At 41.2% G+C, this 14,245-nt stretch overlaps 1 protein-coding gene across 1 annotated transcript; it reads right to left on the bottom strand.

Annotated features, from left to right (window-relative positions):
- Positions 1-6,756: 6,756 nt before the first annotated feature.
- LOC125350522 (tetratricopeptide repeat protein 30B) lies at positions 6,757-9,094 on the bottom strand. The gene has a single exon (XM_048345186.1). The coding sequence runs from the start codon at positions 8,884-8,886 to the stop codon at positions 6,889-6,891; it is 1,998 nt and encodes a 665-aa protein (XP_048201143.1). The 5' UTR covers positions 8,887-9,094; the 3' UTR covers positions 6,757-6,888.
- Between the last annotated feature and the right edge of the window lie 5,151 nt (positions 9,095-14,245).

Below are 14,245 nucleotides of genomic sequence, written 5' to 3'. Positions count from 1 at the left end.
GATTCTAAGCAACATCTATAGTTTTAAGGCACTTCATTGTTTTTTTTTAATACTACAAGTACCCTATGAAATGTATTTTTTTCTTTTAAGGAATCTGGTTAACAAAAATGTTATGAAATGGTTGTATTGGTACATTTCCTGCGGAGTTATTTGTTGAGTGACTTAATATCCCCCAAAGCTCTCAGTGCCTTGTTAGGATTTTCTTTTTCCATAAAATAGACATTTATGAGTGGAAGAGGGTAGGTCTTCTAAGACAGAGGCTGTTTAGCAATTCAAGGCTAGTCCTCTTCAAAAGCATGTCAGGAATTAACTATTTATATGTTGAAACTGATACTCTTTCCCACAATGTTGCCGTGGGTCATCTAGCATACTTAATTGTATGGTGAACCTGTATGTTGACACATCTAATCAGTGGGATTTGTAACAACTGCCCACTCCTAGTGTTTTCTTCTGTCCCAGTCTTGAAGCCCTAAGATGTGGCCTGGTAAATGTGACAAACTCACTAAGTCTTGAGATACTTCCTACATGCTCCTGGATGTTTGCTCACACAGCGTCCTAGAAGATCTGAGCCTAGAAGGATAGTTTTTATTTCTTCTGTTCTGTGTCCTTTTTGTGTGATGGTGCCTTCAAACTATTTCTCTGTTCCTAGACAATAGTAAATCTTACAAGAAATGTGAGTAGATAATATTTTTGTCCATTTTTGCTAAGTCTGTGGAATAGCTTGGCTCTGATACAACTTGACTTGAATAATATCCTGAGTCTTCCTACAAGGCAGTACATATCCCTGCCAGTACTATACTAGTCTTTTGGGAGCTACATGTGGGTAAACATTTGTATGTATGCCATTATACTGCTGTAACTAATGCATATAAAAACAGTTCTCTTTAAATTTATAGTCTAAAAATGGATGTGTAGTGGCAAGGAAGATTTCCTGGAGAGTTCAACATAGCTTTGTTAATTCATCCTGAGCCATTCTGTTTTCCACAAGGGCTCACCACATAGTCTGTAGACTCTGCTTTCAGTTATGTTCAGATTCTCCTTTTATTAGTTTTCCTAGACTGTATTGTTCTAAAGCAAGTACCCATGTGTGATTTTTTAAAGGTGTTCTGGGAACAAATAAAACCATTCCATAACCAATTATTGCACAGAAAGTTTTATTTCCTATTGGTTTCATTTAAACTTCAACAGCATTATACTGTTACTTGGAGAAAATAGGATACATTCTGAACCCATGAATAGCTTCTCCAGTAGTGAAGAGAACATGAGCACAGATACTGAGTTTTATCCTTGCCTGTTGTTTCCACACTGGGAGATTGTAGCTGTCTGGGTTCTGGGATGACTGAAGATGAGACTGAGATGAGCTTTGTTTTTACGTGATCCATTTCAGTAATCACTAGCTAGCTGCACTAAGATTTTAACTCCTACTATTGAACTATAGAAGTTTTTTGTTTTAGGTCCAAATTCTATTTGGAAATATTGCTACTCATTGGAAAGATTTGTTTTTGGTGATGTTATTTAGGTAGCCATTACTTTAGAGTGCTTCCTAGACACAGAATTCCAATATAAATAACTGGGACACCAGTATGAAGATTGTGGGGAACTAACACCAGAAAGTTTTACTTCAACTCATTTATTATTATTATTTTTTGGTTGGTTGGCTGTGGGTCTTGAACTCAAGATGTGGGCACAGTCCGTGAGCTCTTTTGCTAGCACTCTACCCCTTTGAGGCGTAGCACCACTTTTCGTTTTCTAGTCGTTAATTGGAGATGAGTCTCTACTGCCTGGATTGGCTTTGAACCACAATCCTCAAATCTCAGTCTCCTGAGTAGCTAGGATGACAAGCATGAACCAACAGTGCCCGGCTTTCATTTGCCTTATCACATTTTCTAACAAGTTTATCTATTTGGGCATCTAACCTGTAGTAGATGATTCATTCACCTCATCCCTACAGAGTGCTCCCAGTTTCCAGTGGTCTGTTTCTCTTGAATGGGTCAGTCAGCCACTGTACACTCTGTTCCATGCCCTGGCTAAGGCCACATTCAAAGATGAACTGCCATGATGTATCCAACGCCTTTGGGACGTATATCATTTCTAATCAAAGCGGTCTAGTACTTGGGCAATGAGAGACCATGTTCTTGTTCATGTCTGAGAAAATAGTTATGTCTCCTTGTGCAGAAATGAGGGAAGGCACCTGTCATTGGCCTAACTCAAATGTGCCCCTCTCTGGCTTTATTTTTGCCTCCTATTTTTTCTTGAGTTGCTCTCTTTTGCAGTTCTGTTGGATGCCAGGAATAACATAGTTTGATAAACACCTTTGCTAAGCAACAGTGAGTCTCAGGACCAATCACTTCATGATCCCCTCCCAGATGAAGGCAGTTAGTTACCTGTAAAGGTGAGGCTGCAACCTTGAGCAGGAGTTACCATCTCATGGAAACCAGAAGACTCCCCTCAAGTGATGGCATTGATAATTTCTCTAGATCCCATTGATCAGACCTTGAGATGACTTTAAATTTTGAAAGTCTTCGTTAGCCCTGTCAAGATGGATTTCAGGGTCATTGAGTCTTTTTTGATCTATTAATCATTTCACTTCCTTTCACCATTACTCACTCTTGGTTAGTGTATTGGGATTGGTGGTCTAGGCTTAGTCTTTTGGGAACTCTGAGAGCCAGGGCTTCTGCCCTAAAGCTCCAGTAATATAAACATGCTCAATTCTGTATGGGCATATGAAGACCAAGGGTTGACTAAGATTACAAATACTGGTTTTATGTTATCCCTTTAAAATGGACTGCTTAGTGAAAATATTAAGACCCAGCTACTCACAAGGTTGAGATCTTGAAGGTTGCAGTTTGAAGCCAGCCAGGGCAGGAAAGTCAATGAGATGCATCTTCAATAAACTACTTAGGCCAGAAGTGGTGCTGTGGCTCTAGTGATAGAGTATTAGCCTTGAGCACAAAGAGGCTCAGGGACATGGCCCAGGCTCTGAGTTAAAAAGCCCCAGGCCCAGCAAAAAGAAAAAAATAAGACCCAAAGCTTTAGAGAGACAGAAAATGTTTTCCTTTTATCAAGAAAAGTGCTTCTATATACTCTGAACTCAGGCAACAACAAATGCTGGAGGGGGTGTGGGGAAAGAGGAACCCTTCTCCATTGTTGGTGGGAGTGCAAATTAGTACAACCACTTTGGAGAACAGTATGGAGGTTTCTCAAAAAGCTCAATAAAGACCTACCCTATGACCCAGCCATACCACTCCTAGGCATCTATCCTAAACAGCAGGTCCCAAGATACCAAAAAGACATTTGTACTTCCATGTTTATCATGGCACAATTCACAATAGCCAAAATATGGAAACAACCCAGTTGCCCCTCCACAGATGAATAGATCCAAAAAAATATGGTACCTATACACAATGGAATACTACATAGCGATTAGGAATGGTGAAATATGGTTATTTGCAGGGAAATGGTCAGAACTTGAACAAATAATGTTGAGCGAGACAAGCCTAGAACATAGAAAACAAAGGGGCATGAGCTCCCTGATATATGACTGTTAAGAAAGGGAGACGGAGAGACAGTAGAGACCAGGTCTGTGAAACCAAAAACTGCTTGTCAAATGGTATTTCCCACAGGATTGGGGCAGCGACCCAACACTGTGTAACTAAAACCAAACAACTACTCAACATATAAAGGTCAAAAATTGACCTCTCAGTGGAATACAATAGTTCAAAAGCTATGTACGTACGTTCATATAAGACTACTGTCGACATATTGTCTAATATCGACATTACATTTAAAGCCCTAGGTGAATTTTCTTGGGCTTGGCCACGTGGGTGCTGTATATGTTCTTGATACATTGTGTATTGTATATATGTCTACCTGACCTAGAGATGGGAAAGAAAAACAGGGCATAAGATATCACAAGAAATGTACACACTGCCCTACTATGTAACTGTACCCTTTTTGCACAACACCTTGTCAAAAAAAATTGTGTTCAAATAATAATTAAAAAAAAAAAGAAAAGTGCTTCTAACACCAACATGAATGCTCTTTGAATAAGTCCTTTTATCAGAGCTTTAGGGGTGGAGCCTTTCCAATCGAATAAAAATTACGGGGGGTGAGGGAGATTTTGTGTTAAAGGCCTTTTAGAATCAAGAAACATAGCACATTACCCTGAAATGGGATTAAAGGGCATATATCCTAAAAATAAAGGACAGCAAGTACCCAAGGAGTTAGGAATGCACTCTCCCAAGCTGTTGTAGGCCTGGGTTTTATGTTTGTGGTTAGGAGACATTACTAGTAGCCATCTAAATACAGATGGTAGTACTTCTCTGAGAGTCAGGGGGTGCCATGATTGACCGTTTTTCACTCAATCAGTGATGTGAGCAGTCAGGACTTCCTGATACATCACTAAAGAGGTTTCCCAACTGCCCAGCAGCAAGGGGTTAAAACTTCTGAAAAACTTTTATGCTTTAAAAGGCCTAACTACATATACATACAAACCACAAATACATATCCTTGGGTAAATAGTGAACAAAGCCTGCTTGTCAAAAGGAAATCTGGAAAACATTTGCTGTTGAGTAGTTAACATGCCTTAATTTAAAAAAAAATTTGGTTAAAAGTAAATGGGAGGACAGAAATTTTCATGTTGAAAATGGGATTTCAGTTCACTTTTCCATTTTTTTTTTTGGCCATTTCCTAGGCCGTGAACTCAGGGCCTGAGCACTGTCCCTGGCTTCTTTTTTGCTCAAGGCTAGCACTCTGCCACTTGAGCCACAGCGCCACCTCTGGCCATTTTCTGTATATGTGGTGCTGAGGCATCGAACCCAGGGCCTCATGTATACGAGGCAAGCACACTTGCCACTAGGCCATACTCCCAGCCCCACTTTTCCAAATCTTAAAACCTTGAGATTGGGAGGGGCACAAAGATACTGCAGCAACACTTTTAATACCAAAGTTGTTTAACAGAGAACATGTTCTAAACAGAATGTTCCCTAGGACATACTACAGATTATGCTAAACATTATCTTCCAGATTAAGGATTCTCTCATCATTGGTAAATGAAAACAATCATTAAGGTTAGAAATGTCTTTGTGGCTCACAACTGTAATCCTAGCTACTCAGGAGGCAGAGATCTGAGGATCAGTTTGAAGATTAGGCAGGAAAAACTCTACGAGACTCATCTCCAGTTAACTAAAAAATGCCAGAAGTGGAACTATGGCTCAAGTGATAGAGCACTAGGGCGCGCACACACACACACACACAATTAGAAATGCCATTAATCCAAACCACTAAACTTCACAACAAGTGTTCATAGTAATTTTCTAATCTACTAGAACTTGAGCATCTAATAGTTGGTGCTCCTGGCTGTATCAAGCTGCTATCTTGTGCCTTTGTGGCTAGTTTCTCACTAAAGGGGAAAAAAATCTACTTATGGCAGGAACTGCAGTTCACTGGAAAGTAATTAGGCTGAATGACAAACTATTAATTTTGTAGGCTATTATCTCAATCAGTAATTTAATGATTGAATTTACTACTTACATTTTCTTTTTCAAAGCCAGGTCAGATTGGGGTTACATTTATTTTTAAAGGAATAAGGGGCAGAGAAACAAGTATTGAATCTCTTACAGGTTTCTGAAATTAACATTCCTGATCAGAAGAATCAGGGATTCCCAAAGACTATTGGGAAAAATAGGGAACCCACAAAACAATTGTGAGTTATGGATTGAAACTATCTGTAAGAACTGTCTTTTTCAGGCTGGAAATGTGGCTTAGTGGTAGAGTGCTTGCTTAGCATGTACGATGCCCTGGGTTCAATTCCTCAGTACCACATAAAAAAGCCAGAATTGGTGCTGTGGCTCAGGCGGTCAAATGCTAGCCTTGAACAATGAAGCCCAGGGACAGTGTCAAGGTCCTGAGTTCAAGTCCCAGGACTGGCAAAAAAAAAAAAAGGACGGTGTTGTCAGGTATAGAGCAGAAAGGCAGGTATAGGGGAATAGTAGAAGCTCTTCTTTACCAAAGCCAGAGCAACATGGACACTACACCATTTCCTAAATTGCACATATTCCAACTCAACTGTTGGAATAACTGAGTTCTCAATTTTTATTTATCTTGCTCATATATTCAAATTACAAATGAACAAAAGAGAGCCATGAAAATGTCTTTGGTAATCATTTATTATCTACACCACAGCATGACAGGTAAGTGAGCAAGACTGCCCATTGAGTCTTCCACATTAAAAGAACCATTTAAATAAACCATTGTTTGGGGGCTGCTGTGCTGGCACATGCCTGTAATCTCAACGCTCCAAGAGGCTGAGGAAAGGGGATGGCAAGTTCCAGGCCAGCCTGAGCTACATAGCGAGACCCTATCTTAAAAGAAAATAAAAACATTTGTCAATATTGTAAACCACTGCCAAAACATCCCAAACTCTAAAAATACACATGTATTAGTACAATTGGGGCTAAATTGAGAGGCTAAAACAAACAGTCCCAGAAATGATTTATATACCCAGATCATTCACATTAGCTTCTCTGGGTTATAGATTTAGTGTCTAATCTCTGGATACTGTAATACATGTGAAAGTTCTTCAAAAGCAACATCAAACCAACCATAAAAAGAATATAGTGTTCAAAGACCTAATAAACCCAACAGTTCTGCTAATCCCAAAGCTTTGCACAGCTTCTGGAGTAAAGATCACACAATATTGTGAGAAAAGTTAACAGTGAAAAATTTATCTTTTCTTATACTGGTAACTAAAAAACTTATCTTTTCTTATACTGGTAAAATGTACAAAATTGAACATATAGCAAATACAAACGCCAAGACTAATTGCAGATTTAAAAAAGGACAAAGTTTACAAAATGAAGTATATGATTAAACCATTATGCATAATAGCTACATATTCCATCCTATAATCTCATAAATTAAAGCTCTTAACTGTCTGGATTCATATGTGACTGTATTCTTTCCAGTATGCATTCTTTCCTCTTCCAAAGGTTGCTCTATAACAGCAGGTATGTTCCTACCAAAAACTTCACAGTGTTCGAGAAACTGGACACATTCTTCAATAACATTGTCACGAAGCATGATTGTATGCTTTGACATGTTCTCTAGTAAGGACAGGAAGCACCTTTTAGCATAATACCAAGTATCAGTACCTAGCTTTTTATTGTACGGTTCCAAGCTTTTGATAACTCGAGAAATGCCAAAGTCATAATTTCCTTTGGCACAATAAAGTGTTCCTATCACCAAATTCACAATACAGAGATGGTAGATTTTCTTGTCGGGGTCATCATAAGATAGATGCTCTTCCTCCTTTTCAATCTTCCTCATCAGCTCCTCAGCTTCTTCATTTTGACTGGTCATAATATAGGAAACACAGAGATTGGCTAACACAATAGCACTGACATTCAGGATGTTATCATAATGTTTCTTGACTATGGGCTCATAGAAACCAATGGCTTCTTTGTATTTGTTTTCCTGCATGAAAAGAACATGAGCCACATTCAATTTCCACACATCATGTTCATTACAGAATTCCACGGACTTGCGGAAGATCTTTTCTACCATTGAATAATTTTCAAGGTTCCAGTAGATTTTTGCCTGGGCCATCAAAACAGGAATGTACTTCTCAAGGGCATCATCATATTCATTCACTGCCTTTTTGACAAGGTCATCATCTCTATTGTGTCTTGCTTCTTGTACTTGTATAGTGAGTTTCCGGAGCTGTTCAGTCAACATCCCAGCTAGCCCATCAAGCTTAATGAAAGCCTCTTCAGGAGCTGTCTGGCAAGTGATCATTGCATCCAAGAATTCATAGAGATAGGGTGAGAGGAACTTATAAGTCAAATGAGCATTCTCTGCCAGGACATCTGCTGCCAGATCAAAATACTCATATTTACAGTAAAGAAGTAAGAGGTTGCCAAAGGTCTCTGGGGGGAAGGGATTCTGTTGGAGCAAAAACTGCAGTTTTTCAAAGCCCTCAGTAGGCCTGGTATCCATGTTCATGAGTGCCTGGTTGTGCAGGGTCACAGGGTCTAACTCTTCCTCTGCCCTAGGGGGCATGTCAGTGAGGGCTTCTTGAGCAGCCTCAAAGTTCTTCAGCTGGTATTCTATGGCTGCCTTGAGGTTGAAGGCTTCCACCAGAGCAGTCTGGTGGAGGACTAAGGTGTTGCCTACACTGCGAACATCAATGCCCTCAGTGGTCATGCCCACACCCAGCTCTGGGTGCTGGCGGATTCCACGCTCAATAATGTCAGCTATGTGTTTCAGAGCTGGAGCATAGTGTCTGTTGCTGTAATAGGCCAAAGCTAAGTTGTAGGAAAGGTCAGGCTGATAGCCTGAAGACTGCAGGGCCCCAAAGAACTTGGAACAGGCAGCTTCATAGTGTCCCTCCTTGTAGAGCAAACATCCCAGGTTGACCTGGCCATCAGGGTCGTTCTCACCCCCTCCCTCCTCTCCAGCTTCCCCACCCAGCAGCTGCTCCACCAGGCTCCTGGCCCCTGGCAGGTCTCCCTCACTGTACTTGATAGCGGCCTGCAGGCGGAGGACCCGGCTGTGGTAGGCAGGGTTGTCGAGGAGGAGGAAGGCGACGCGGGTGGCCTCTGGGTAGAGGCAGGCCTTGTACAGGGCCTGGGCCTGGTACAGGCGGTACTGTTCAATGTCGGGGTAGAGCTGGCCCAGCTGCTCATAGCACTCTGCGGCCAGGGCGAACTCCTGCAGGCGGTAGTAGCAGTAGCCGAGCAGGGAGAGGCCGGCGCGGCTTTTGGGGCTGTGTTGCAGCTGTGCGCCGAGTAGCTGCACGGCCTCTGCGTAGTGGGCATCGCGGATGAGCCTGTACACCATGGCTGTGAACTCCCCGTCCGGGATCTGAGCGCTGCCCAGCCCCGCCATAACTGCCAGAATACAGCGCTTACTCGTTTCCAAGGCAACCAGCCAACCGGAAATGGGCGTTCGCCTTGTTACCTTGCAGCGGCAGTAACTGGTTGGGAATAATAACGAAATACTAGCCTGAGCGTTTCAGTCTCTTGGCTTAGTCCTCAAAGACTCCAAGTTAGGAAGCACCAGAGTCGCGGAGACAGAAGAAACTCCTTCAAGCCGTTCAGAAGCGGAAATTCTATGTCCCGGCATGCACTCTCTGGGCGCACCGTCCACTGGACGTTGTCGCACTGCATTCTGGGAGATGTAGTTTTTCCGCTTTGGACGCGATGAACCAGGGGTGGTGTCTTACTAGGAGTCTTTTCTTTTGGTACCCTTAAGGGTGTGGCGAGAAAAGGAATGTGTTCTGTGTGAATCTTACAGACACTTTTGGCACCTCAGGATCCAAGCATTTTCTACCGCGTGTTTTCATACACAGACATATTCCTGAGTCTATCGTAACATTTAAATTTAGCCATTCTTACTGTCCTCATTTTCTAACTTTTGCATATAATGTTGGTGAAATATATGACCTTATCTTTTTTAACAGTGAAAAAAATAGAGCCCTCCTAACACCTCTTCCCAGTTATATATTTTAATTCTACTCCAATTGATTAGTCAACCTTGTGTGTTTTGACTGAGAAAGACACTGAAGTAAATATCGTCTCCAAAATCCACCAGAATCACAACCAAAGGACACGATAGCAAAGAGCTGTCTCACCAAGGCAAATTTACCTTGTTCAGAAGGGTGCACAATCTACCGAAAATCGGCCAACACAGAGTGGGGGCTGCTCCCCTTGTATGCCTAATGCAGCAGGCTCTGCTTTGCTGCTCGAATTGCCCCTCTACTCTAAATTGGTTAGTTTGAAGAGGGAAAAGAGGGGTGTGTGTGTGTGTGTGTGTGTGTGTGTGTTTCCAGAGCTGAGGACAAAACTCCACTTGCCAGGTAAGAGCTTTTCCGCTGAGCTAAATCCCCAACCCCAAGAAATTCTTTTCGTAACTGAATGTTGTAATAACCTGAGGGGCTCCCCTACTGACCCCGTTTTTTCCCTGACTCACCCAAACTGGGAATGCAACAGTGACCGAAGTAAGAAGACACTTGCCAGTTATCGCCAGATTCTGTTAGCAGGGATACGGGCAGCGGCTAGGAAGCCAATTAATTTATCTAAGGTTAGTGAGATTGTACAGCTCCCCAATGAGTCTCCCGCTTCTTTTCTGGAGCGGCTCTTGGAGGCCTATAGGACCTTTACACCTATGGATCCTGAGGCCCCAGAGAATCAACGAGCCCTAAATCTGGCCTTTGTTGCTCAGTCGGCCCCAGATATTAGGGAAAAACTTCAAAAATTAGAAGGTTTTGAGGGAAAGGTGTTATCTGAGTTGGTAGCAATAGCCCAATGAGTGTTTGATAACAGAGATATACTGGAGGAAGAAAAGTTTAAAAAGGGGGCTCAAGTTTTAGCAACAGCACCAGGACAGGGATCAAGAAACCATCTGTGATGGCATAACTCATTTGCAAATGGAAATAGGGATCCTCTAGGACAAGACCAATGTGCTTATTGCAAGCTAAACGGACATTGGAAAAGGGAATGTCCAAGGAGGAGAAAGATGGAAAGCAACAGTCTCAAGAAGGAAATTGTCATTCTTCAGAAAGAGTTAGAGGACACACATGCTCTGATGAGGAATGCCCAGGAAATGGAAAGAGTGTTACACAGAAAAACAGAAGAGCTCAACAAACAGTTGAAAGATCTGCCACAAAAATAACCAGAGGTTGGACTGGGAGTGTGGCCTAGTGGCAAGAGTGCTTGCCTTGTGTACATGAGGCTCTGGGTTCAATTCCCCAGCACCACATATACGAAAAAGGGCCAGAAGTGGCGCTGTAGCTCAAGTGGTAGAGTGCTAGCCTTGAGAAAAAAGAAGCCAGGGACAGTGCTCAGGCCCTGAGTCCAAGCCCCAAGACTGGCAAAACAAACAAACAAAACACAGAGGTGAAGAACGAGAAAGAGATGCTACTAGAGGAGAAGGCCAAACAGACTGCTGAGATCCTCGCCACACAAAGTCTAATGCAGAAGCAGCAGATCCTCATTGCAGAACAGCTCTCAAGGCAGCATGAAGCTCAGGTGCATAAACACACACTGCCACAGGAGCAGGAACTAGAAAAACAGCACCATGAGCAGAAACCTCAGCAGGTAGAGAACAACAAGGGCAAAGAGATGGATGCAGCCACAGCACTGCCTGTGAAAGTAGCTCCTACAGCAGTGCCCATGGACTTTGGCCTGGATCACCTGTTCCCATTGCACATGTTAGAGACAGAGCTACAGGAGCAGCAGCTTCAACAGAAGCTCCTGGCCCTGAAGCAGAAGCAACGTGTCCCAATGGAACAAGAAGAGGCACTGAAAAAGTCTCTCGGTAGCACCATTGAAAACTCAAAGGAGGAGCTGAGCACTGTCCCTGCCTTCTTTTTGCTCAAGGCTAGCACTCTGCCACTTGAGCCACAGCGCCAATTCTGGCCGTTTTCTATATATGTGGTGCAGGGGAATCAAACCCAGGGTTTCATGCATATGAGGCAAACTGTCTTGCCACTAGGCCATATTCCTAGCCTGTAATAATCATCTGGAATACTATTGAGATGATAAAAAGTATATTTCTTACTTAGTTAAAAACATAGTGTTCATTTCCCTCCCACCCTACATTCTTAGTTTGAAGAGCTCAGGGCAGATTTGCTAGACTGTAAAATAAATCACTCTTATTTTCTTCAGTTCCTTTTTCATGTATTTCAAATAGATGCTCTAGATTTCATGTTATCAATTTTTTTATGTAAATACTTTCAAGTTAATGGTGTCCATGATGGAACAGTGAAAAGCTAGGGACTTAGATTTCCCAGACCTGAATACTGTACAGTTTGTGTGATCACAAATAAAATTTGTAATCAAGTATTAGAGAATTAGATTTGATGTGCAATGTTAACAATAATTATCACTGGTCCCTGGGATAGGTGTTTTCTTTCACATGTCTTCCATTATCTTCACTGGCCTCATCAGAGTGATCATTCCAAGTCAAGGCATACCTTTGCAATTAAGTACTTCACAGCAAATATTTTTATCTGCTTCCTTACCAGTATTTCTGTGCATAAATCTTTTCTATGTATAGAATTTGGAATAAACACAAACCATATTGCATAGCACTCCTAAGATGTTCACATTGTAATTTTAATGATCCAAACATGTATTATTGATGGAAAATCTGTAGAACAGAAAGGTCAAATGACTTTCCTAAGACCACAAAGGTAGATAGGAAATAGCTGAAGCATGTTATCTAAAAGCCAAGTTTAAAAGGAAATGGTCATGAATTAATGGATCAATTCATACATTCTGTATGGACCCAGCCTTGAGGGAATATTAATCGACTTGTTTTTTTTTTTAAATGTTGTTTTCCTATTAAAACAACCATCCACCCTGTTTGGGACAGTAGGAATTCGTACTTCTTGGAATGTGTTATGAGCAGGAGGTAGAAAGTAGTTGGTAGAGGATGCTCTAGGTCCTTGTCACCTGTTACAACTGGAAAAAGGCATCAGTAGGCATGCGGATTCTACATTGTAAAGCTGACTTCTCATACATTCTGTTCCCTTGCTGTGTTCTTCCACATAGGAGCAGACAGACTATTCTAGAATCTTCCATATACTAGAGTAGATTTGGTATTCCTACTATGTGAATACAAAGAAAAGGACAGGCTTCAAGCATTTCAGAAGAGCTGAGTGTAGCTCATGACTACCTCACATGATCATCAAAGGAAGTTACGGAGGAAGGCCACTTTAACCCTATGCCAAGGCTTCTTACAAATTAAGCTCCAGCTATAACTCTTTATAACTTTTGTTTTAGGCTCTTCATGCGCTTCAATCCTGGAATGAATTGAGGTTTGAATATGTGGATTGAAGGATGCTTATTAGCAAAGTTCAATCATCAGGAAGTAGGGGGAATATCTTCTCTTTATATTAGACTGAATTTCTCTTGCCCCCCTAGAAACAAAGTCCAAAAAGTCAGTATTTTAACAGCTTTGATCTTGAGATATTAGTGTAAATTGCTTTTAAATTAAGGTAAGAAAGAATACAGAAGCCAGAAATTGCTTTTCATGTCTTCAGTCATTTTGTACATTTTGCAGAGTTTGATTTATATCATGAAAATGGTCACTTTCAAATGACTTATCAGAAATGTATGAAAAAATAATAAAAGGACTATCTACTTTCCCCCAACTTCTTTAATCTCTGTAGGAATCACTTGGGGTTCTCCTCTTTGCGTTGGCACCTGTCTGTGAGCATGACAGCTGAGGTGGATGAGAGGAGGCCGTCTGTCTTCCTCCTTATTTCATGGGATGCTGCTCCAGAGGCTTGGCTTGGAATAAACAGGACATTCGGCTTAGACAGATGGAAGGCAGGGTCATTTTCAAAATGAAATGAGTGCACCAATCACGCTGTGAAATTGGCATGACCATCACTGCTGCTGTGAGAGACTGATTTTTATTTGGTCACAAATTGGCAGTTGGGGAATAGATTCATTTGGGGGTGGGGTGGAGAAGGTGAAAGGAAGCCCTTTAATTAACAATTGAAATTCTGGAAAGCAATAAACTAGGTGGAGTATTATAAAATATCATAAAGGACCATTTTGTTTGCAGTAAGATCTTGAAAAGCTGGAGCAAAAAGTAAGTAATAATATTATTCCCAGCAGTAAGAAGGCATTTGGAGTTGGCAATAAAATAATTTAGTGCTTCATTGAAACTAGTTAGGATTTCAGGAAATGGCTTCTGACTCGGTAGATTTTGCTGAATAAGGGGAGCCATATCTATAATGTAAAAGAATTCCATTTAGGAAAATGTAAGAGTGGAAATGTAAGAGTGCAGGTTTGATTTTTAGAATGCTTACGTTATAACTTCTAAAAAACATGATTAATACTTCTGTGTATTCTTTTTGGCAAACTCTTTTGGAACTAAATGCAAGTGACTGGTTCTTGTTTTGTAAAACTAATTTCTTATTGTTAGTAATTATGGCTCATGTAAGCAGTTCAACCATGTGGTCAAACATGTTCCTTCATAAAAGAAAACCTTTTGCAGAACCATTTCTAGCTGTTCTTTCTGTGTCTTTCATTTAATCCAGACCTTTTTTTTTTATATTGCTGAACTGGGAGAGTCTACCTGTAGACTGAGATTATAGGCTTGTATTCCCACACCTGACCTACCTATTATTATTTTAAATTAAATGGCAATATATTTCCTTCTTAAGATGCCCTCTCTTTTATGTTTTTATTCCTGGTACTGAGTTTTGAAGTCAGGGACTCATGTTTCACTG

Source organism: Perognathus longimembris, chromosome 4 (genome assembly GCF_023159225.1).
Source record: "Perognathus longimembris pacificus isolate PPM17 chromosome 4, ASM2315922v1, whole genome shotgun sequence".
NCBI lineage: Eukaryota > Metazoa > Chordata > Mammalia > Rodentia > Heteromyidae > Perognathus > Perognathus longimembris.
The sequence above is the reverse complement of the archived record's forward strand: the minus strand, read 5'-3'. Positions and strand labels throughout refer to the sequence as shown.